Source organism: Carex rostrata, chromosome 18 (assembly GCF_964058835.1).
Source record: "Carex rostrata chromosome 18, lpCarRost1.2, whole genome shotgun sequence".
Classification (NCBI taxonomy): Eukaryota; Viridiplantae; Streptophyta; class Magnoliopsida; order Poales; family Cyperaceae; genus Carex; species Carex rostrata.
Genome location: NC_135935.1, coordinates 3,140,227 through 3,164,059, shown reverse-complemented (window position 1 = coordinate 3,164,059; position 23,833 = coordinate 3,140,227). Strand labels below are relative to the sequence as shown.

General features: G+C 34.4%; 3 protein-coding genes across 6 annotated transcripts; all 3 read right to left on the bottom strand.

The window, feature by feature from the left end:
* Positions 1-57: 57 nt before the first annotated feature.
* On the bottom strand, positions 58-895 carry LOC144569423 (uncharacterized). Its single transcript, XM_078319770.1, has one exon. It carries the CDS (start codon positions 841-843, stop codon positions 202-204), a length of 642 nt encoding a protein of 213 aa, XP_078175896.1. The 5' UTR covers positions 844-895; the 3' UTR covers positions 58-201.
* A 3,670-nt stretch (positions 896-4,565) lies between these two features.
* On the bottom strand, positions 4,566-10,053 carry LOC144569874 (glycosyltransferase BC10-like). Of its 3 annotated transcripts, XM_078320354.1 has the most exons (11): positions 9,882-10,053; positions 8,747-9,209; positions 8,024-8,122; positions 6,261-6,361; positions 6,068-6,139; positions 5,871-5,961; positions 5,585-5,665; positions 5,433-5,489; positions 5,221-5,343; positions 5,086-5,124; positions 4,566-4,954 (listed from the first exon to the last, which is right to left on the bottom strand). In XM_078320354.1, exons 2-11 carry the CDS (start codon positions 9,077-9,079, stop codon positions 4,826-4,828), a joined length of 1,125 nt encoding a protein of 374 aa, XP_078176480.1. In that variant the 5' UTR covers positions 9,080-9,209; positions 9,882-10,053; the 3' UTR covers positions 4,566-4,825. The 3 variants fall into 3 exon arrangements, with proteins under 3 accessions (XP_078176480.1, XP_078176481.1, XP_078176482.1); XM_078320355.1 differs by lacking the exon at positions 5,086-5,124 and having other exon boundaries at positions 9,882-10,003; XM_078320356.1 differs by lacking the exon at positions 8,024-8,122 and having other exon boundaries at positions 9,882-10,003.
* A 3,500-nt stretch (positions 10,054-13,553) lies between these two features.
* On the bottom strand, positions 13,554-22,363 carry LOC144569871 (putative inactive cadmium/zinc-transporting ATPase HMA3). Of its 2 annotated transcripts, none has more exons than XM_078320348.1 (10): positions 22,178-22,363; positions 21,556-21,829; positions 19,929-20,186; positions 18,979-19,076; positions 16,952-17,207; positions 16,708-16,845; positions 16,272-16,599; positions 15,979-16,181; positions 15,356-15,552; positions 13,554-14,983 (listed from the first exon to the last, which is right to left on the bottom strand). In XM_078320348.1, the coding sequence occupies exons 2-10, from the start codon at positions 21,821-21,823 to the stop codon at positions 13,832-13,834; spliced, it is 2,898 nt and encodes a 965-aa protein (XP_078176474.1). In that variant the 5' UTR covers positions 21,824-21,829; positions 22,178-22,363; the 3' UTR covers positions 13,554-13,831. The 2 variants fall into 2 exon arrangements, with proteins under 2 accessions (XP_078176474.1, XP_078176475.1); XM_078320349.1 differs by having other exon boundaries at positions 22,182-22,257.
* Positions 22,364-23,833: the final 1,470 nt, after the last annotated feature.

The following is a 23,833-nucleotide window of genomic DNA, read 5'->3' as shown; positions in this document are numbered from 1 at the left end:
CTGGCAGCTACAACTAATCGAACTAGAAAACAAAGAAAAAAAAAAAATCCTAAAATTGCACATATCTACGCTAACACTATCGCTTGAAATCAAGCGTGTAACTTAACAGAAACCCCTTTCAAAAAAAAAAAAAAAAATCTATTAACAGAAACAAAAACACAAAACATGTAGATAATAAAGAGGGTAATATATAGTTACAACTTACAAGATAACACCAATATTTTCCCCTATCTTTTCTCCAACTTCATTGCCATTGTCTAATATTTCCACTTCACCACCTCCAATATTGCTGCGCATCGAATCCATCCTCATCGATCGCCTGAATGACTCATCGATGCGATCCAAACATGGTTTCCAACCACTCCTAGAACACCACTTGCCCGACCCAGTTACAAACTCCCGATCAGGTGGCAAGTCGGCCTGACCGTTGCCTGACACGGCTCCGGTTCCGTCACAAGCCCGAGTCGGTGATTCATACCCGGCCTGGTCAAGTATCGAGTTGATCATACTCGGTCCTTTTGCACGCGACCCGCCTTTCTTTGCAAGTGAGGTTAACCGGTTCATAAGACAAACATAGTCAGCCGGGCTCGCCTCTGATTGCAATATCGAAATGGGTAGCAGGAAGTAGATCCGACCGGGTTCAAGCGGGTCTCCGGGCTTGCAAGCATGTGTGCCAGAATAAAAAATTTTGGAGGAGGAGCATAGCACGTACCTTCCGACCGATTTACCCATTACGTGACTGGCGGTAACGGGTCCATCGTAGTCTTCTACATACCCGTTAATGTGAACAACCCGCACGCAGTCGAATTTCTTAATTTTGGGGCGAGAATTGTTGCACCCCATTTTTAGAGTGATTTTCAGATTGGATAAACACAATACTCAAGATATAGAGAGAGAGAGAGAGAGAGAGAGAGAGACTTATATTAGCTACTTGGTGAAGTAGACTATTGCTTCACTTATAATTTGTCAAAAATGCGGACTATTCAACGATTAGAAGTTTAGTTTTTTTTTTTTTTTTTTTTTTTTTTGGTCATTCATTAGTTTAGTAGGATGAGAATTAATGGTTTGATATTTAGGAACACGGTTACACCGCTAACCGCTTAGTGGGCCAGTGGCCTTGGAGAGTTTTACCAAAAAGTCCTCGAATTAATAGTAAATTGTTCAATTTTATTTGCTAGATGAAATTAATAGCAATTAACATAAGACCTAAAGGAAAAAAAAATCGATATAAGTAATTCAATATTGTTAGATCATGTGTAAATATCATGGATAAATCTAGGGTTTCATTTCTTGTTAAATTAATACGGTTTATTTTGCAATTGCTATTCTTGAAAAAGGACCTTTTCGCAATTTAGCGAGACAACACCTGATTTGTGTACAAAGAACTTTTGCACTAGGATAGTTTTATTTTACATTTGTCTTTTTGTCAGTACTGAAAAGGATTGATTAATACTCCCGTGGAAATTAGACTGGTGTAATTTTCTATGTTTTCCTTGGCAGTTTTAAGTTAAAGTTGCATAGAAGTCTAATGTTAGACATGGTTTTATCTCATATAAATTACTGTTTTATCCAGTTAACAATTTTGGATGGCGATGAAATGATCATCTCTCCGACTCGTATGCACACACGAGTTATAGTAGCTAGAGTTGCATTGGATCCGGTTCCATCAACTTGCAAGTTGCAACTATTAATACATGATTGCTATGGGAGCGAGTGGACTGGTTTACCAATTCCAATTGGATTTATGTGGTTACACAAAAGAGCAAACAAGAAGACTTTTTCATGCATAGGATAATCTAGCCACAAATTAAGTTTGTTATTTATACATACTAGGTCGGTAATCCATGCTCTGCGACAAAATTGTAAAACGATCCTTTGAGATAGCAAAAATAATCCATATGCAAGTGGACTGGTTTACCATTTCCAATTGGAACCATAAATTTAGTTTGTGTGATTACCCAAAAGAGCAACCAAGAAGACTTTTTCATGCTAGCTTAGACTTCTTCTCTTTACATTGCATAGGATAATCTAACAATAAATTAAGTTTGTTATTTATACGGACTAGGTCGGTAATCCATGCTCTGCGACAGAATAGTAAAACGATATGATAGCAAAAATAATCGTTAATTAGGAAGTAGTCACAACTGATTAAACTTAATATAATATATCATAAACTAAAGAATTGTATGATGACACGACGGAACTAGAAAGTTCAAACTCGAAAGACCGGAATATAAAATGTAATGTATGGTTGGTGAAATCCGAACTCAAATTTCAACAACTACAAAATAAAATTTTAATCATCGGTCTACAAGTATGTCTTAGTATTTTACGAGAGAGATTGAACTATATATTTTTATAAAAAAATATATAATTAAAAAAATTAATTATAAAAATGGTGAGAATTAATTTTTAATTTACTGACAAAGATAATGTCTTATTTATAGAAATAAGTTTAAAATTTGAATGAAGCTTTTTTTTCTTATTTGGCGGTTTCGTCATTCACTTATTGGATTGCAAGAGCTCACGCTGCTCTTGTTTAGTTTATAACGTACATTTTTTTTTTCTTTTATGAAGTTAAGGTCTCATATATATAGAGAGAGAGAGATGGGCTATGGTGCATTGCAATGCATGGAGGAGTTTGTGCATTGGACTATAAATCTAAAATTCAAAATCCAAATGGCCGATCCAAACCGTTCATCTTGTTCTCCATATTAATATGTGCTTGGAGACCAAATTTTACATTTTTCTGAATTTTTTTACTATTTATTAAGTATTTTACAAAATTGTTGATCCAACGGTGGCTGCTGATTTTACTGTTTTGTTAAGCCACCGTTGGATCAACAATTTTGTAAAATACTTAATAAATAGTAAAAAAATTCAGAAAAATATAAAAATTTGTCTCCAAACACATATTAATATGGAGAACAAGATGAACGGTTTGGATCGGCCATTGATTTTGAATTTTAGATTTATAGTCCAATGCACAAACCCCTTCATGCATTGCAATGCACCATAGCCCATCTCTCTCTCTCTATATATATATATATTGCCTCAGCTATATTCATAGAGAAGGCTCTATGATTGCATGTTTTCTAACTGATTTTTTTTTTTCATATTTGATATTTTTTAAATAATTTTATACAAGTTCTATTGTTTCTTTTACCTATCTGATCAGCAACTGAAGTCCAGATTTCTAATTTAAGTTTAGAATATGCTAATTAAAAAAAAAATACACGACTTTGTTTTAAACCACTTGATTAGTACCATATATAGATATATAGTATGTTAAGCAATTTAGAATTTTAGATCCATCACTTGTACTTCAAAATTCGAGATTTGAATATAAAGCACGAAACAGTCGGTGCTTTTTAACATTAGAACTAGGTGTTCCTAAGTTTATCAAACTCTTTTGCGAACTCAATTCTAAACTCTATTAAATTGGCTTCAAACGATAAATTCAAACTATTGAAATCTTTTGACCTTACGAATGATACGTCTACATGTGAAAATTTAAAATTTTAAAATTAATTTTGTATAGATTCAAGTGGTCAAAAGGTGTTCAAAAAATGAATGCATTAAAATTAATTTATAAACCTTTTAATTTTGACCACTTGACTTCATACTAAATTAATTTAAAGGTTCAAAATTTTCACATGTAAACGCATCACTTGTAAGGTAGAAGAATTTTAACAGTTTGAATTCATCATTTGAAGCCCAATCTGATAGGTTTTAGAGTTAAGTTCACAAAAAAAATTTTGGTGAAATTAGAAATACCCTTGTTCTACTCCCTATATATATATGTATATACGTAATTACGTACGTAGTGTTAATCTGAACGTTTTGTTCTCAATCTATCACATCCTTAATTATTTGAACTTTTTTTATCCGGCGGTCACATTGCATGTTTAAATGCCAAACAGTACTTGACAAATTGTTAGCTCTTGGACAAGTTGACTCGCTTGCACCGCGTCCAATATTTCCCAATTTTGTTTATATGTAATAAGCAACAATTGCACATACTTTGGGACAGAATTTCAGTTTTGCGTATATATTATCTTTTTAAAACGGGAAAAAGCTCCATATTTATTCGAAAATTAATAAATTATATGTTTCTCCGAAAATTGAAATAAACAGCTCTACAATTTTAGCGTTTGAGAGACAAAATTGCAAACGCCAAATCTTATTATTATTCAACTAACCTGTGCTCTTTCATCCATACATTATTTTACAGCAAGTGAGCCTCTAACATCATCGGATGAGAGATACTGATTGAGGGGGGCAGAGAGCTTATATTTACGAGGAGAAAAAATATTACTAAGAGCATTTTCATATTTAGAGTTATTTGTAATTTTACTAAAAATATATATATATAATCTCAAAATTACAAATATAAGAGATTTTGTATTATAAAAATAAGTATGATATTTGTAATTTTGGAGGAAATACACAATTCTGAAATTCCAAAGAGATATACATCAATTCTGACAATATTGATTGAGAGTCATGTAACAACCACATGATTATGAATTACAGCCTTACGGGCCTTGGTAATATCCAAAAACTTGATGGTATACCTAAAATTATAATTGCATGGATAATCTTTGGAAATGCTAAAGCTTGGCAAACATGGCAACCCGTTGAACTACACTAAAAGTAGCGAAAAAAATAATAAACAAGAAAAATAAAAATAAAAATAAAAATAAAAATAAAAAAACGACAAGAGGATTCAATCTAAACCTAGTTACAGCTTTCAAAAAAGAGTCGCATAATATGGTACTATTAAATGATGCAATTGTTGGGCAAGAATGTTAAGATCAATTTCTCAAAAGACCGTGAAATTAGAAAACAAATTCATCAAATTGTCAAGGCACTCGGGGTAAAATTTCCTGGCAAAGAGATAGCAAGGGCGCTTCATCCCATTCCATAGACATGGCTTCTGTTGCACTTGTTTCTGTCATTTCAAACATTAAATCTATAAGAAAAAATATTATAATGGACAATACTATCAACTTATTATACCAATCCCTCTGCAAACGCATCACGATGCTGTAAAATCTTTTAAAAAAATAGAGAGAGAATTACATGCGCATTGCTGGTGACGTGGATGCTGTGATCAATTGACTGCATATCAAAGTAAATTTTAAAAAACACAGACTACATAATTTACATATATTGTTTCATAAAAATAAAATAGAAGGAGAATTATATACAACCCACCGAAATATTTTTAAGCAGTTCAAAGGTGACATCAGCAGCTCGATATGCTTTTGGGTGCCATTTCCCCTCTGACCAGTCAACATGTGTGACCGACCAATTTGCTATGCCATTTGGATCTACCATCTGAAATACACAAATTGTTAACAAGGATAATTTCCAAAAACTTATCTCAAAACTAATAAATTGAAGTGCTTAAAAGAAAATGCTCTAACATTGAAAAGGGTAGGCAAATAGTGCTCATCAGCGTAACAATTCTTGCCTTCTCCTGGCTGTGATAAAATAAGTAAATAAACCAAAACGAGCAAGAAGAAGACAGAATTTGTGGGCGTATATTTGAGTGCATGTGCATGAAAGTTGAGCACACCTTGCAATAGTGCTTGAACTTGTTATAGTAGAGGCTATCTGTGAGAATTAGCACAGCATGTTGTCGCTTCACAGTGAACCACTGCATAATTAATCAATTCAACAATTGGTCGAGTTGACAAATCAACAAAATTCAGATAAATTGGTTCTGATGTCTGGCACATACAAGCTTTCACTATCGCAGACTCTGCCAATGGCAAAGTCTCCTAACATAATATTAAAAGTCCTGTGTTATTGAAAATCGTTTACCAAGTCACAAGGCGACTTGTAAAAATTAGGGAGCTCACCTGTGCACCTTTTCTCCAGTCCTTTTTCTCGACTTCTGGTAGCATATGCTCAGAATATCTGCCATTGCCATGGGGACCTGGATCTTCAAAACTGAACATCAAATAATCAGTTAAATCAACATAATACAAGATAATGTGTAAAAAATTTAATCAAAATAATAAGATTTTTATCACAAAAAATTGTATAGATTATTTACCAATCAACAAAGCTGATATTTGTGCCCAACAGAAACTGATATACATAATCGAAATTGTGAAGGGGTACACAACTACACAGAAAACATTACAAGAAATCAGGAAATTAACAAACAACAAACAAAAAATGAAATTAATATCACACTTGATATGCTTCTCAAGAAAATAATATCACATTTAGTTTAAAACATTTACCTATCAGAGAGCAATACAAAATGCTGGTTATCTGGATCTTGCAATGCATTAGCCAATAACCTTTTTTCTGCATCAACCATAGAACTCGTTCCCCATACAACCTACATTGACATTTGCTTCGCTTATCGATTGCACATGAACAAATAGTGTACCAGTTTCAATGATGGTCAAAATTTGCAAAACTACCCAACATTCTACTGTATTTGCAAATAACACCTCGTCTTAACTATTTGCACCAATGTATATATTACAAATATATTATTTCCGTTATTTGATTATAACACCATGTTTGTAGGAGGTCAAGAGATCTACAATGAAGCAAACCCTTAAAATCTTTTGCAACAGTTCCAAATGTCCTCAAAAATAAAATAAAAGGTTAAGATCCATTGACAATAACTTATGAGATAACTTCGACAGCATCTTTCAAATCAAACCAAAAACATATAATAATTAAAGAAATTTTGTATTGGTTGTGTCCAGTTCATGCAATTTGAAAGTCATTTGCTTACATCAAATCAAATATGGACTGTTGCAAATTCCAAGTCATTTGATGCACGCCTAGGATCGAATGTCAAAATTATAAATTATTTTCAATGATTGTCAAAATTGGTAAGTTAATCTGTTGTCGGCGAATCCAAACCAAAAAAAGTTGGCTAAAATAAGGAAGGCCACTCAACTTTGATTTATCCAATATTAGTCACTGAACTTAATCATTATTAAAATTGGAGCATGTCTCCGGTTTTAAATAAATATCATACAGATTGTAATCTAGTTGTTTAGCTTGTAAAACTATAATTGCAGAAACATAATTTCTCAATAATTTTGAAAAATTCCAACCGTATAATCACGCAAAACATGTAGTTTGACATGTAATAGTTGAATTGATTTAACTGTTAGTGAATTGGTTCAAAGTTGAATGTAATTTGACCTTCAAATGGAAACAATTACCTACTTTAAAATAAAATTGAAGTTTAGTAACTAAAAGCTGGATAAAATTGAAAATTAAAGTGACTAAAAATAAATAGAAGGTAAGCTGACAGACTTGTAACATATAATGCAAAAAAATTCATCAGGTGTAGTTTATTTGAGAAGCAGCAGTTTATTATTTAAGTTTATTTTTTCATATTAAGTTATCTAGAGGGGAACAATTGTTAAACTACTAATATTATTATGACAGATTTATTATTGAACATACAATAGACCAAAATGTAAATATCAGAAAATTGGCTGTTACACACTATTATTTAAAACAATGGCAGCCATTTGCAAAATTTCCATATAATAATAGTATAATACCTTCAGTACGTAGCTCTTTCTTTCTTCATTCTTCACTTATTTTTTATTCATTGCTCAATTAATTTGACTTCTGTGAATTTAATAAATTATATGGACAAACATATTGATACATTATGTGTGTCATTCTGGACAACACAATAATTTTCAATTAATAAAAAAAAGGTACTTTTCCAAAAAAAAAGGTTTTGCACTATCTCCTAAAACAATCCTCTACCCTTCACAGTTTCTATTAAAAGAGAAGCTGCTCTTAGAAAGTTGCCTAAACTTCACCAGTTGAGGCCTCATATATTTAACAATCATGAAGCTTAAAGTAATATTGTGTTTATTTTTTCACACGATAACACAAATTCTCTAATTTTTCATCTTTTGGGGTCTCTTCAAGACAATTCCCACAGTAAAGTATCAGCTGCTGCCGCACGTTTATTATAACTTGGAAATGAAATGGTCAAAAATGTAAATGCTGAAACCTTTTCACTGCGGATGTCACGGCCAACAAATAATGCACTTGTATGCACCGTCTTCTCTCGTGATGCGTGCACATATATTGTGTACCTATCTTCATGCCCCTGTGCAAACAATTACATCATTGTAGAAGCCAGCATCACATAGTTACTACACCAATGATTTTGTTTGTGCTAGTATATAACCACAACTGGTATATGCCAGCTGCATAGCACTACAACTACTGATACTTTTCTTAGCATTTCTTTTTGGTTCCTTTGTCTAGATTTGGCTTTAATGATTGACTAAGGATTTCTGTATCAGCCTTGAACTAATCCGTGTACTAGTGGGGTAAGCTCTTGGTAATTTACCCCGATTCAATCACATAAAAAACTTACACATAATAGGGACAGTACCATGCAAACCCTTAAAAAATCTCATAAATTATGTACCCCTTCAGAACTAGAAAAAATCATGCTTAATCCCAACAAAACTAAGTACTGGGGATGCCCCTGTAAGATATCACATGCTCCCACCTCTTCCCAATTTGTCAAAAAGTGAATAAAACTACCCTACCTAATTTGGTAATCCTTTTTTTTTTAATAGAAACTAGGAAAGCAGAGGAAACGTTGGTATTAATATGTTTTCAGGGGGACAAGTATAACATTTCTTGTTTTGTGGGGGCCTACATGATATTTTTAGGTTTCTAATGTTCACAACTGCAAATTTCCCAAGTAATAACAGTCCACCTGAAAGAATTTCTCCCATAGCCTCTCGAAAGGCAATGAACCGGGTGTCAGAAACATGAAAGCTATTTTAGGGTTTTTGGACTGCACAGCAGGTGCGGAGAGAATGTCCTTTATCACCACTCGCGAGGTTATCTCTTCATCAGTGTAAACCCTAGCCGGGGTTGGTGGGGGCCAACTGTTACACTTGTCAGAAGAGAAGATGTAGTAGCATGACCTGTACGGCTTGTCAGATGGGGACACATAAGCCCAGATAAGCACAGCACAGAAAAAGGCAATTAGGACTATGATCCACACAGGCCTTCTAGAAGGTCTAGCACGTGGAGGCGGCGGCATGGCTGTGATTTTGTAGTGATATGGTACCAGGATTTTTCAATCTTCATCTAGAGACCAGATAACACTAGAGCAACATAATCCCGTGTGACGCCTTCTAATTGTGACAATAGCAGCAGCATCAATAGCAACACTAACAACAATAAGAACAAAATTGCATCAGTTAAATTATAGTGAATCCTGGTAACAGCATCAAGCATGTCGTGTAGGTACCAGTCAATTCAGATCAGTGCCTATACAGGATGTACATAATGGTATATTTTAGCATCCTCCAGGCTCAATAAAAAAGAACACACATTTGCACACAGGAGTAGCGTATAAGAAGGAAGGAAGAAGAAGAAGAAAAAACTTTTGGTTCCCCCTTAAGTGTTGAAAATGTGTTGCCCTAAAACTGACCTAGATGTTTGTTGTTGATTTAATTAAAAAGCTAAAGGTAAAGACTTCATATCAGGCCTTCTATAGTAAAACTAGCAAGTAAAGGTAAGATAAATCAATCCTGCTCGTCGTCTATTCTCTCCTGCGCTAAATCTCATGAGTACACAAAAAGCTGAGCTAATCCTCAGACTGATCCACCTTTACGGATAAGCTCATCAAACAAGATGGTCAATCAGAAATCCAATCCCTATTTTTCTTCGTTTTCAGCTTATCAAGCCCCATAAAAATTTAAATAAAAAGATAACCAAAGGCTTGTTTCTCAAGCTATGAAGCAAATAATAATCACTGCGAAAGCAAGAGAAATCGAATCTACTTCTATCGTAGCTCCAAATTGAACAGAACAAATAATAGGAAGAGAATGACAGCATACCGAGATCAGATCTGGCAAGTATTATGATATGGGAAACCGATCGATGCTGATAGAGATTAAAGCGAGATGGACAGGAGTCTGGACAAGAGAGAAGCAATCGAGTGATAAAACTGAGTACTAGTATAGCTGTAGCCTAGGAGGCTAGGACTAATGTTTTATCGTGCTTTCAGGGAGTGCGTATCCTCTGAGATATCTCATATTTTGCGTGACTTACGTGTCCGGTTCCTATTCGGGGGTGACGTGGGGGCCAGTATTATTTGAGCTTCGAGATTCGCGCAGAACGTATTTTCAACGGTTGAGATTTTCCAAAAAGTCACTCAAAATATGAGATATCTCAGAGGATTCGAATTCTCTTTCAGGGATCCCTTTTTTCTTATTTTCTGCATCTCTCGCCATGTGTGTTTTCATGTGATGATACACTTTATTGTGTATTTAATTTTTTCTCTCACCTACCTTCCAAACAAATAGACCAAATATGTTTACTGTAAAACTTTAATTTTTGTTTGGAATAACTAAATCTTTCAACAATATATCATATTCCATATTTATTGTAATTTAATACAAGTATCAAAATCTATTAGTTATATATTTTATTCAATTATTCATACGAACAACCTCAATCTCACTTCTTTGGTGCATGTTTAAAACCTGCTTTGCCTATGATTATGCAGTAGTACTGTTGAATAATTAATAGAAACTTCTATTTCCAATTCAGGATTGCTTCTAGACATCTGGAAACAGAAGATCCATACTATTGCCGTCTTGACTGCCTTTCTTTAGAAATAGTTGACTACTTTTGGTGCGACTTTCGATTACTTATTGAATTATTTCCAATCCAACATCAGAAGGTTCACGAGACTGTTGAACTTGGGACTGTAGATCGTTGATACGTGTGTTCTTCACTCTGTATTTTAATTATTATTTTAGTTGTCTGTTCGTATAACATTAAATGTTGTTTTTAAATACAGGAACTGAGACATTTATGCATTCATTCTCTCGTCATGTACTATTTAAAAAAGAATTTCAGTATTTTCTTTAATTATTTAATCATTTATACTGTGAAAATTACTTAATGCATGAGTATTTGCAGGAGTGAATTCAGGATTTTTGTCAGGATGGGCAAAATAATAGCAAATCAGATTAAATAGTAAATTCAGGTTTAAACTCATTAACCAACTGGATACTCGATGAAAAAAAATAATGTTTTAATTTATATTTTTCAATGCATTGACTTATAATTTCTAAGGTTCTAACTTGTAATTCTACTTATCAATTATAATTTATGAAATTTATTTTAATTATAATCTTAGAATTTAATCCGAATTATAAATTAAAAATTCAAAAGAGGGTAGAACAAATTTCAGAGAGACAAAGTCAATTGAAACCGATAGATCTCTATTAAAATTCAAAATTCAGTGGAGGCGGCTGACCCCCTAGTTACATGTGAGTAGTTGCATTCTGACGTTCATGTATGTACTATTTCAATCACTAAAAAAAAACATAATCTCTGTTTTTTTAATTTTTCAGAATGCGCCTTTTTAGAAACAATGTGAATCTTCAGGAGATAAACTTATACATTGAACATATGATGTATTTAAAATAAGTAAACATTCAGAAGCTAAAACATAATTTTGTCGAACTATTAAAAAAATCTAAATAATCATAATATTCTTTGAAAAATACAGGATAGATGAAGCTATAAGCAGATCCGGGCCAGTCAATCTGGGTTATGGCCAATTGGCCTGCTCTTTCAAATGCAAGATATTACGGAGAATTATTTATTTTCTTGGGCGAGGTTCCGTTTGGGCCACACCGCCACAAAATGGCCAGTCGGCCACCCCATTAATTCCAGTATAGATATTTCTTTCTTGAGAAATTTAGATATACGCCCATCATAACTTAATCAATTAGATATTTTTCCATCAAAATATGAAAATTAGCTATTTTTCCATCAAAACTCATTTATTTTATTAATGTCCCCATTCTACATTTTAATAAGATAGATATTATTGAAAATACTAAAACAAATAATTATTTAAAGGAAAATGACTAATATACCCTTGTTCAAAATTTTAAAAAGAAATCACTTGCGCCAGCATTTTCTGTTTCGTTCTCTCTCAGCAATAGGCCTCCGCCTCTGTCATCGATCTTATCTCTCGCTCTTCTTTTTGATCCGTACGTCTCTTTGCTAAATTTTACTCTGTATCGTCGCTTTGTGTGTTTCTACTTCTACAGTGTTCTCCTTGTTAAGATTTTTTATCAAATTTTTTATTTCCTATCATATTCCGAACCATACTTAAAAACTCTTTGCTAGTTTATCAAGATTTTTTAATTTCCTTCGTTCCCTTTGTCTATGAAAATTTCTTTCTCAATCTGTTGGCTGACCAATGAATTGATGAAAGAAACAACATCAGGCTTAATTTGCCGAATACTCAAGATAAACAAGGTTTCAGTTCATCAGCGCTTTTAACGATGAGTTAATTAGCCCTTAGTTGCTAGGGGTCTGGATCCTCTAAAGTAACTCAAAATTTGAGTTTAGATCCGGACTGTCCTATCAGAATTCAGTATGAGGTGGAATACACATGCTCCTTTAATATTTGTGTCAGAGCAGATCGAATGGTTCTGATTCAAGCTCAAAATTTGAGTTAATTTAGGGAATCCAATTCTATTTTTTTCTGTGAGAAAAATCTGATTTCTTGTTGCTAGAGCATAGGAGATGCAAGAGTTGACTTTACGTTGAATAAAGGAAGTATTAAAGGCTGTATAGATGGAATGAACTGTCAGATTGAAAAGTCTAGTTGACGAAAGCTAGCTAGCTTTTGAATCAAGGACGCATGAAGAGTTTATAGGTGGAGGAATCAGACATTCCATTCAACATAATTCATACTGATAAAAGAAAAGAAAGGGAAGAAGAGGTTAGGAAGAAGGGTAAAATTGTCTTATTAATTTGTTATTCATATTAATGTCTATTTTAAGTGATTAAAATGTAGAATGGGGATATTAATAAAATGAGTGAATTTTGGTGAGAAAATAACTAATTTTCATATTTGAATGGAAAAATATCTAATTGAAGAAGTTATGATGGGTAGATATCTAAATTTCTCTTCTTTCTTTATTCTCCTACTCAATCACGGATCACCTCTCGCTCGCGCATTCTTCCTTTGAAACTCGCATGAGTACATGACCAAGTGACATTTTGATTTCGGCTCGCTTCATCCTCTAGCGCCGCACTCCTGCTTTTGACACGACACGGCCACCACATGCAGACAAACAGCACCATCGACGCTGACATCATGACCTATCGACGGTCTTCGCGTATCAATTATTCGTTTTTTTTTCAGCGGTTATGCAATCTGAACCATTTATCTTTTACTTTATAAATAAGGAAAAATTGTTAAAATATTACTCTAAAATTTGAAATTGTAAAAATGTCACTCCAATAGAGCTTCAGTGAATTGGTCTGGTGCCCAATTTAAACTATTCGATTTGTTACGTAACCAATTTAGATTTATGAGACGATTATAAATCGTCCTTTCAAATTTTGACGTGAATTGAATTTAATTCGATATCCATCAAAATCCCATGTTGGCTTGTCCCGAACAGACACGGGACTCAGTTTTTCAATTCCCTTAACATACACATAAAAAGGAGAAACAAAAACCAACCGAAATTAAAAAGAGGCTTAATTCATAATGTACCAATTTACTTCACATAACACGTGCCCCATTCTGGATGACACGTCTCGTATCCTTTACCTAATTACCCAACTTCCCAATTTTCTCCTCTTAAATTCACTAATATGAATATAAGATTCTTAATTAGTAGAACAAAGGAGGCGAAACATAAAAATTACAGCGCTCCTTCATTCTCTGTTAATTCATATGATCATATCCTTGAAAAGACAAGGAAAAACCAGAAACCAGTCTATTATTTACTCTTTTACCCTTGATCTACTCGGTGATAATCTCAGGCAATTTGACTATACCGTTTTCACAACACCCATTACCATGTCCCTCCCTTCTTGCAACCTCCTCTCTGTAGCTCTTACTACAGCAGCCTCCAGTTCTCATATTCAGTACCTCCAGTCCTGAACTATCCACACCATCACAACAACACCCCTCCAATGAAGACTCCCCTCTCCTCTCTAGTACTATTTTCTTAGTTTCATCATGACATGTCTTGTGCCCTCCTTGACATGAATTTCCTTTCTCATTTGTTTCTTCTTTCCCGCGGTGAGAATGTGGCTCCGAATGAGTGTGCACATGGGAATGAGAATGGGTTGGAGAATGGGAGTGGGAATGCTCGTGACATGGGTTTTCTTTCTCTTTTGCTGGCTTCTCGCAACAGTTGGAATGACAAAGCTTAGGTTGATCTGCATCGGCAGCATGGTCATGGTCATGATCATGACATGATGTCAAACACAGATCATGCTCTTGGCTTACCTTTTCTTCATTGCAGTTAGGAGAATGCAAGTGGGGGTCGGGGTGGGGGTGGGAGTGGGGGTGAGAATGGGAATGGGGGTGGGAGTGAGAGTGAGAGTGAAGGTGGGAAGTAGAGTGGCAGTGTTTGGCCGGTGCCTCGGAATCACAACAATTTGGCTTGGAACAAGATTTTTCTGATCTGCAGTTCAACCTCTTTTTGGGGCTGCCACAGCATCTCTTCTTCTTGACCTTAATATCCTTCTCCCTCAATAGCAACATGCTATTAAGAATAACAATCAAGCAAGTGCCGACATCAGCTAGCACTGCAGCCCACAACAAAGGGTGGCCTGCAAGGGCGAGACTAAGTATAGCTACCTTGGTAACAACCGAAAATATTATGTTGGCCAGGACAGTTCTGTGTGTCCGCCTTGCCAGCCGGATGGCTTGCGGGATTCTTCGTATGTCGTTTGACATGAGCGTAATGTGGCTGGTTTCAGTTGCAACGGCAGATCCGGAAATACCCATGGAGATGCCTACGTCGGCGGTTGCCAGTGCAGGTGCATCGTTCATTCCATCACCAACCATCATTGTAGGGCCCACTTGAGACTTTAGGTCACTGATGACACGTACTTTATCAGCCGGGAGGAGCTCCGCATGGATTTCCTCTAAAGCATTGTTTAACTGTCAAGTGATAGTAACGAGTCCTAGTTAAACATGGATTTTGGTACAAGAATTAGTACTGGAAAGGAATTTGGTACAGCACCATATGACTAGGTTTTTAATCATTACAGGCCTGCCTGTCTTTTAGCATAACTGGATTCTCAATCTCCTGTACTGTTGTTGATTTAAGAATATGCATTATCAATACCATATTAATCCATTACTGGACATAAACTGATTTTTGGCGTTGGCAAAGTAAGGTTGCAAAAGATAGCTAATGTCCTCGCTGGATTTGCCCATTTTTGTTATGGACACCGGTGAGGGCCAAATACCAAAGAGTCAGAAGGTATAGATCAGTCATGGTATGATATAATCGGGTTCAATTTTCTGTACCTGATTTTGTGCAAAGTTGGCAGATGAGAGGCTGTCTCCAGTGAGCATCACAGACTTGATGCCTAGCGATTTTAGTCTATGAATTGCTTCCTTCGAGCCAGTTCGGCACGAATCTGAGAGAGTAAAGACACCAACCAATTCTTGACCATAGACCAAGTATCCAACAGTCACTCCTTCCAGCCCTTCCATACTGGGAACTATAAGAAATTAAGCAGAGTTAATGATTTTGAGATTTCACTAGAATTAAGATCAATTTTTTCCATACTACAGGCTCATTACAAAGTAAATATAATAAACCACGAAATTAACATCAAATTTTAACAAGGATTGCTAAGCTTATCAATATGGTACCCAAAAGTATAGTACCATAATTACCAAAAACTAGTCCACAAGTTGATTCTGACAAAAAGCAAAGAGAAAATGATACGCTCAACAACATAAATCCTGATTAAACAAAATTAAATAAAGATAAACATGAAAGAAAAATAATGCACAAAGCAGCTACTAGTTACTAGGACATATTCTATGAAATTTTCATATCAGGCGATACCTAGATTTATATTTAACATCAAAGACAGACAAACATACCTATGGTAAAACTTTCAGATTAAAAATATTCTGACCTTGTTGAGAAGAAGCTCGTGCAACAATCCTTTTGTTTCCAACATAAATATCTTTTCCCTCTATTTGACCGAAGATACCCTCCCCAGGGAATATTAGGAACTCTGACACATCATCTGGCTTTGGTTCAACCGAGTTCAACCGTGAATACTCAACCAGTGCTGATGCCATAGGATGGCTTGATTTGCTCTCTACACTTGAAACCCTACATAATAAAAATGATCAGCAAGTATCCCCCAAGTTGCAAAACAAAAGCAGATTGTCTCAACATGAAAACATGTAACGATTGCCATACCAGTACAGAAGAGTTTGCAAGGATATGTCACTATTCAAAACACGGAATTCCCTGACAGTGAACTCGCCTTTGGTAATGGTTCCTGTCTTGTCAAATGCTGCAACTTTCACACTTGACAAAGATTCTAGAACATCCCCACCTTTAATCAGAAGGCCCATCTTAGCTGCTCTGAGGAGTGCGCAAAAGGTCGCAATAGGAGTCGACAAAACAAGTGCACAAGGACACGCGCTAACTAAAAGCACTAATGCCAATCGAAACCAATGCTGCAGGTTGTGTAACTTCATGATTAAAGGAATAAATGCAACCCCAGCTGACATGGCCACCACAGCTGCACATACATCAAGCATAAGTAATGGTAACCTTAAATTTATGATTTTGTAAAGGTTTGAACATAATTTGAATTGTATGCAGATCAAAGGGGCTGGGGTTTTAGTACCAGGTGTGTAATATTTGGCACAAGTATCAATAAGCTGCTGTGTATTTGATCGGCTGCTCTGTGCTTCTTCCACTAGCCTCGCCATTCTTGCCACAGCTGAGTTCTCCGCTATGGCTGTTGTCCTCACACTTAAATACCCTACCCAACAAAAGAAAAATAACATTAAGATATCTTGGTCTCTGTCCAATAATGCGTGATTTTGCCATGTGTGATTTTGATGGATGCAATGTATGATGAGACATACCGTCGATGTTGAGTGTCCCAGCCCAAACCTGGGAGCCGGCTTGCTTGGGCACAGGAAAAGATTCTCCCGTGAGGCTCCTCTCATCAACCTCGCTCCTGCCTTCTATGACTATTCCATCAATGGGGATAATCTCCCCAGCCTTGACGGCAAGCAGGCTGTTGATCTTGACTTCTCCCACATCCACTGTCTCCCCTGTCTCCTCCAACACCGCCTTCTGTGGTGCCATGCTCATCAGGGAAGTCATCCCAACCGTTGCCTGAAACATTTATGCATTTTGATCACAATAAACTTAATACAGCGTTGTGATTTGATCCTGGGTCCTGAGTTTGTTCTTTCGTTTCAGAGTGATTATTTTTGCTTGTTCTGGAATTTTGGTTTGAAATAAATTATTAATTGAGGCTTTAAAGTTAAATGTTATCAGTTATGATTTAATATGTATGAATTAATGAATGCTATGCTGTTCATCGTGTTACTGTTATGCACTGTAGATACTTACAGAGTTTAGTCACTGTGGGTTGGTCAACAACCAGCAGCAGCATATAGTTATGCTTTCCTCTTTCATAAAATGGAACGATGTGGTGGTATATGTAATACATAATGAAATCCTTTTTTTTTTAATAAATCATAAAAAAAATTTTAAGGAATCTGATGGTATTTTAAAAAAAAAATGTTGGTTGATGGATTTGACCAGTTGTGACTCTTCTAAGGCATGTACCCACAGAAAACAAGTGGCGACCAAATCTATGTTACAACTTGAAACTGCCAGATGGCAGTCCATGTTTTGAATGCATGATTTCTTAACTTCAACGTTCCCCCTATCAGAAGAGTTTTATAATGTATTATGTGGAGGTGTCTGGTGTTACATGGAACAGAGCGTAATACATGCAACAAAAGATTCATCTCGACAAATAGTAACTACAGAACATGTCCATGCCACTTAAATGTCAGTGACAAAACCATGTTACATGGAACAGAGCGTAATACATGCAACAAAAGATACCAATTCGGTTTGCTGTGTTTATTTCGTACAAGGCATAAATACCATAAATGCTTTTGAGTATACTTAATTGTCTTTTCTGTTAATAATCTAAGAACAATAAATACTATAAGTGCTGTTGAGTGCTTCTAAAAAAGTCTGGTTTGTTCTTTTGACTTAGAGAAGGGTTAATTAACTCATTTCTTATATAAATCACTTTAGGAATATATTAATTGAAAATGTGCTAAGAGTGCTTAATGCATTAAAGATATCATTCATTTATGAGTGAGTCTATGGTACTATGCATATCACGGGTTGGTCTGTGCTACGGCTCAATATTCGACTTTTCAAAATTTTAACGGTCGATCCGAACCATTCATCTTGTTCTCTATATTAATTTGTGTTTGGAGACCAAATTTTATATTTTTTGAAATTTTTTTACTATTTTTTTAGATATTTAGAAAATCACTTGATCTGAAAATTCTGGACCATCCAAAAACAGTGATTTTCAATAAATCTAAAAAAATAGTAAAAAAATTTCAAAAAATGTAAAATTTGGTCTCCAAACACATATTAATATGGAGAACAAGATGAACGGTTCAGATCAACTGTTAGAATTTTGAAAAGTCGAATATTGAGCCGTATTACGGGCCAAATCGTAATATGCATAGTACCATAGACTCACTCTTCATTTATTTATTATCACAAACCACCATAATCCTTCCCATTGATATTTCAAAATTAGAAAGAATGCCAATTATTGATCTAGACGATGGAAGCTCTTATAAAATTATTTTTAATGAATTTAATTTGTAAAAATCAAAAGACCAAACAGTGAGCTCTCAAAGTTCCATCCATTACAACCGACTTAATCATTTATTATTCTGACGTAGAGATCTGGTACGAAAAAAAACAAAAAATCACTGAAAAGCAGTATGGGTAGGGGGTTGTACTTTCTCTAAGATAATACCAAAAGTAATTTTATTTTGTCGATGCACATTACTTTGCCTAACATCTTTTTCGAATAAATAAAAAAATTTAGACAAGATACCTTGCGACTGGCTAGGGTTTCAAGCCACTCAGCAGTAGTAAACAGGAAGATAATGAAACCAGCCTCTGAATAGTCTCCTAGTGCCACTGCCCCACAAACTACAACAAACACAACAATACAAGAAGTACACGTAAGAATCATCACGCGCCTGAACACAAACAAACTGAGAAAATGCTAAATAAGTACTTGTCATACGTGTCAGTCTTGATAATGAATAAATTTAATATTAATTAAGCAGGGCAGTATCAAATGGGATTCCGTTTTACAAGTTTTAACCTAAACAAAGATGGACTCTGTTAAGTGGTCTGAGGCCACCGAAATCGTAGACAATGACAAGTGACAACACACAAAGAAGTGGATTGTGGGGGCCAATGCGTAGATAGATAGATACCTGCTTAATGCATAATAGGAATCTCCTTTTTCGTTGTTCTCACTTTACACTACCAATTTGTTATCGAACAGAAACCCAACAAATTAAAGTTCTGGACCGAATTGTTGTGCACGTCCTCCCACAACTATTTTGAACTGTAGCGATAAATATTCTAACCAAGTATATTTTTTTTCAAATGTATTTAATTCCATGTGCCGAGAATTTTGTGAGATTCTACAAATGTCACACCAAGTGGTGTCCGAATGACCGAATATATGTCGACAAACATGCATGCCAAAATTGTGCTTAGAATATATCTATGATTTTGAGAATACTAAAAAAAATTATTAGGCCCCCACAAAATTTCAGAAAAAGACTTCCCAAAGAAAGTTGAAAAGAAGGCTATACTTATTCTATATGTAATAAAGAAGGAGAGGTACTACTACTAGACTATCAGGTGCCCTTTCTAAATGACATTATGGTGTAGTACAATGTTTCCTAGAGGTTGTACTTCTAAGTTCTGATTTTTGATGTTTTACATGGGCACGGGAGAACTTTTGAAAATTAAATGTTTCTGTACCTGCTATGAGCATGAGAATGTTGATGTCAAGGGTCAATCTTCGAATGGCAACAAAACTTCTAATGACAATAGGAGGGAGGCCGACGGCAACGGCGCCCAGAGCGAACCACCTCATCGGGTGGTAAAGCAACTTGAAAAGTGATACTATTAGTAGAATCCCGCATAAAATTATATACCAACTTGGCCATGCGTTCAGTACCTTCTCTCCTCCGTATGCTCTTATTGATGCTTCTAGCCTCGCTTGGTTTAGTGCCTTGACTGCAGCAGCACAAAATTAAGCTTCGAAAATTAGAATAGATCTTCAAATTTTCAAATGACGAAGCTAGAATAGAGAAGACTAATTAACTGTTTAATTAATTTATATATAGTGTTGAAGCATGAAAATTAAAATGTCATACATATTAAGTGTGAGAGACAGAGAGACCGAGAGTGGTGGTAACTAATAAAAGTTATCCTTCATCTCCACACTTTAACCACAGAACCAAATTAGATAGTCACAAAAAATAATATTTTGTATCATGAATATATAATTTTTCTCTTGTAATTCTGAGTTAAAACTTAAAAGAACGCACCAGTATTGGTTACTATATGATACATTTCCCACAACAAGAGTTTGTCATTTAATTAACTTGAAAACTAAAATTGGAGTGACTGAATGAATCATATAATTTCATGGGAGGCTAATAATCATTATTTTTGTAAAAATTTAAAAATATGAAGGACAAAAATAAAAATTCATTGGGGACTAAGCCTCCTTTCCCCAATACCTCCGCCTCTGCACACAGATTATGAAGAACAGTGCACAATTATGATGAAAATTAGGATAATATCAAATCCCACAAGAAACTTGATTTGGAACACATAACATTAACTGAGCTGGAAACAACTAATCTAAGATGTATCTGACAGGACATTAGAAAAAAAAAAAAAAAAAGAAGAAGATGAAAATGAAAGATTTATCTCCAACCAATCAGCTGAACAAATCTTGTGGAAATCTTGTGGAAATTGATTCAAACACAACAAGATATTTTGAGGCTCAAGCATTAATGCATTTCATTCTAAGTTGGTCATCACCAACTACAAAATATCATGCATTTATTCTTCTCAATATCCACACCTTTCCCTGTCTCCCAGACGCAAAAAATGACAAGATAACATTCCAAGACCTTTAAATAAAAATAAAAATAAATCCCATCCCACATTTATAGACAAACCAATGTTATCACGGAAGTTCCAAAATTTATTTCCTAAGATATATTTCAGTTGCTTAGTCACAATAACAGACAAATAAAAAAAATGGGTGACAAGTGACAACGGCGTATTAACCATAATATCATTTAGGCCCTTTAAAAATAACCCTATTATTTCACGAGACTTCTTTTTTTATATAAAAAAGAACGCCTTTATCCTTGGAACCGCAAATTAGATATACAATAAGTTAATAACACTATACAGTGGGGAAAGTACCTCAATATTCAGAAAAGCTTTGCAAAAGCAAGAAAAGAAGAAGTAAGAAATAAAAGTAAAGCAATGAAAAGAAGAAAAGAACCAAGGAATCCAAAAAATAACATATATAAAGTCATAGAGAAAGAGAGAGTTAGAAGGGGGGATGGGAGGGGCTACATACCGATTTGGGAAGGAGAAATGAGAAGGGGATCATGAACAACTACAACAGTTCTAGAAGCGACTATAACAGAGACGCCATGAACACCCTCCATCGGTTTCAAAATTCTCTCAATTAAAGGCACCTCTGAGGGGCAGCATATCCCCAGTACATCAAAGTAGCTCTTTTGGTAGCTTTTGTTCGTATTCATCGCTTCCTTATCTTCTCTTTCTTTTTGCTTCTCTCCTCTGTTCTTTCTCTTGTTTGAGAGAAAACCGCCATCTCCTCCCATATCTATCTATTATTTACGGAAACAAAAGAAATATTTGGTATCATATCTCTTTGCTCAGTTGAAGAAATACAGTCACATATTTGTAGCAAGATCATCGGTACTAATTTTCATAAAAGGGAAAAGCAAAAGTTAAATCTTTTATTTAGATAAGGATCATGACAATGGTATGAATCCCCAACTTGAAATTTTCAAGCATCAACAACTTAATAAACAAATAAAATGCTCTCTCCTTTCCAGCCTATGCAAATGTTTATACGAGGAATATATTTGATTGTTTTTGCTAGATGCTTTGATTGCAGGAAAACAATAAAAAAAAAAAAAAAAAAAGTTGCTCCAAATTTTCGATTCTTTTACTCACCGCTACCGTAAGAGAGAAGAGGGGAAGGAGGGGAGAGACTGGTGGGGTGCTATGCAGAATCAAAAGGAGGTAATAAATAACAAGAGATAGTGGGATCCTACAGGAGAGAGAGACCTTTATAAGAAAAACAGAGAGAGAATTGGTGGTGCTGAGTACTGCTGACAGGTGGCGCAAGGTATGACACCTCATATCACTCAGAGAAACAATCCCACAAAATAGATGAAGGCAATTGAGTCGGAGTATTTCAGATTCTAGAACAATTTCATTGAAATTGTTTCTTCAGACTTAAAATAGCAATTAAATTAAATGAGGTCTTAAATGCTTTTATTCTTTCTCTATCATATCTCTGATTTTTAAATTTATGATAATAGAAGTTCCAAATTTTATATAATAAAATAAACTTTTAATGTGGTCCACATGCGCATTAATAACAAAGTTCAAATATCTTACTTTTTTTTAATGTGCGCATAAAAATAATTATGTTATAAATCCTACTCATGTTTTATGTTCATATTTAAATTATAAATTTTAAAAATTATTAGATTTTAAAATACAAGTATAGTATAGATAAAGCATTTGAATCATCCACGTTAATTATGTATTCATAAATAATGACTGCTTAAAAATATTACGTTGAAATCCTGACAATAGATATATAGATTCATTAAAATATAATGAATTTAGCTTTATAATTGTCGGTGCTACTTTAATCTCTAAATCTAAAATGCGCACTAACAAAAGAGCTAGTACAATATAGCACCATACCGGTACCTAGTAAACACTTTTTTTTATAATAATTGACCGGTACCTAGTAAACACTTTTTTGATAATAATTGAAAAGTTATTTTGACGATTATAGATATTTCAAAATAATTTGTTGGAGTTTGCTTTAGTATACAATCTTTCGTAGAAGAAAAAATAAAGAACTGATTTTCAATCCTTCCATTGATGAAGAACACTATAAAAAGGACAAACATGGTTAATTAGTTTGGACTTTTTGTTGTCAAATCTAACAGATTAGATTGTAATAATTAATAAAATAGACACATCACCTATATATTTTTCTCATTTATTTCGAATATTAAATTGACTTTTCATGCATTATGTTTTTTTAATTCATTAAACTACAACCATCTGATTAAACAAATACAGACCCTAAAATTTATTTTATTGTACTAGAGCATTACCGTAACTTGTTAATAACATAAGATAAAGCTTCAATAGAAATGTTAACAAAGATTTGATGGGTAGATATTAATTCTGAAATTTAGCGTGTAAAATATTCACTAAATTATGTTTGAAAATTGTAAAAGATTGAAATGTGCATGAGCGGATCTAGATCTAAAGTCAAGATAGGGATGCTTAGCAATTCTCATATTATTAATTTTTTATCGTATATAATGAAATTTAATTAAATTTTTTTATTAAGTTTTTATATAGGACAGCCTCTTCATAAAATATTAAATTTGTGTTTGTAATTAATTTAGTGATTAGAATTTTAATTTGTGATTGTGAAGACTTGATTTTAATCATACAACATAAATTTTATAATTTTATCTTTAAAAATATTAAGAGATAATTGTTAAACCCACGTGAAGATAATGTACTGCCAAACATAAATTAGTACAAAGTTAACTAATGTACATCAAATT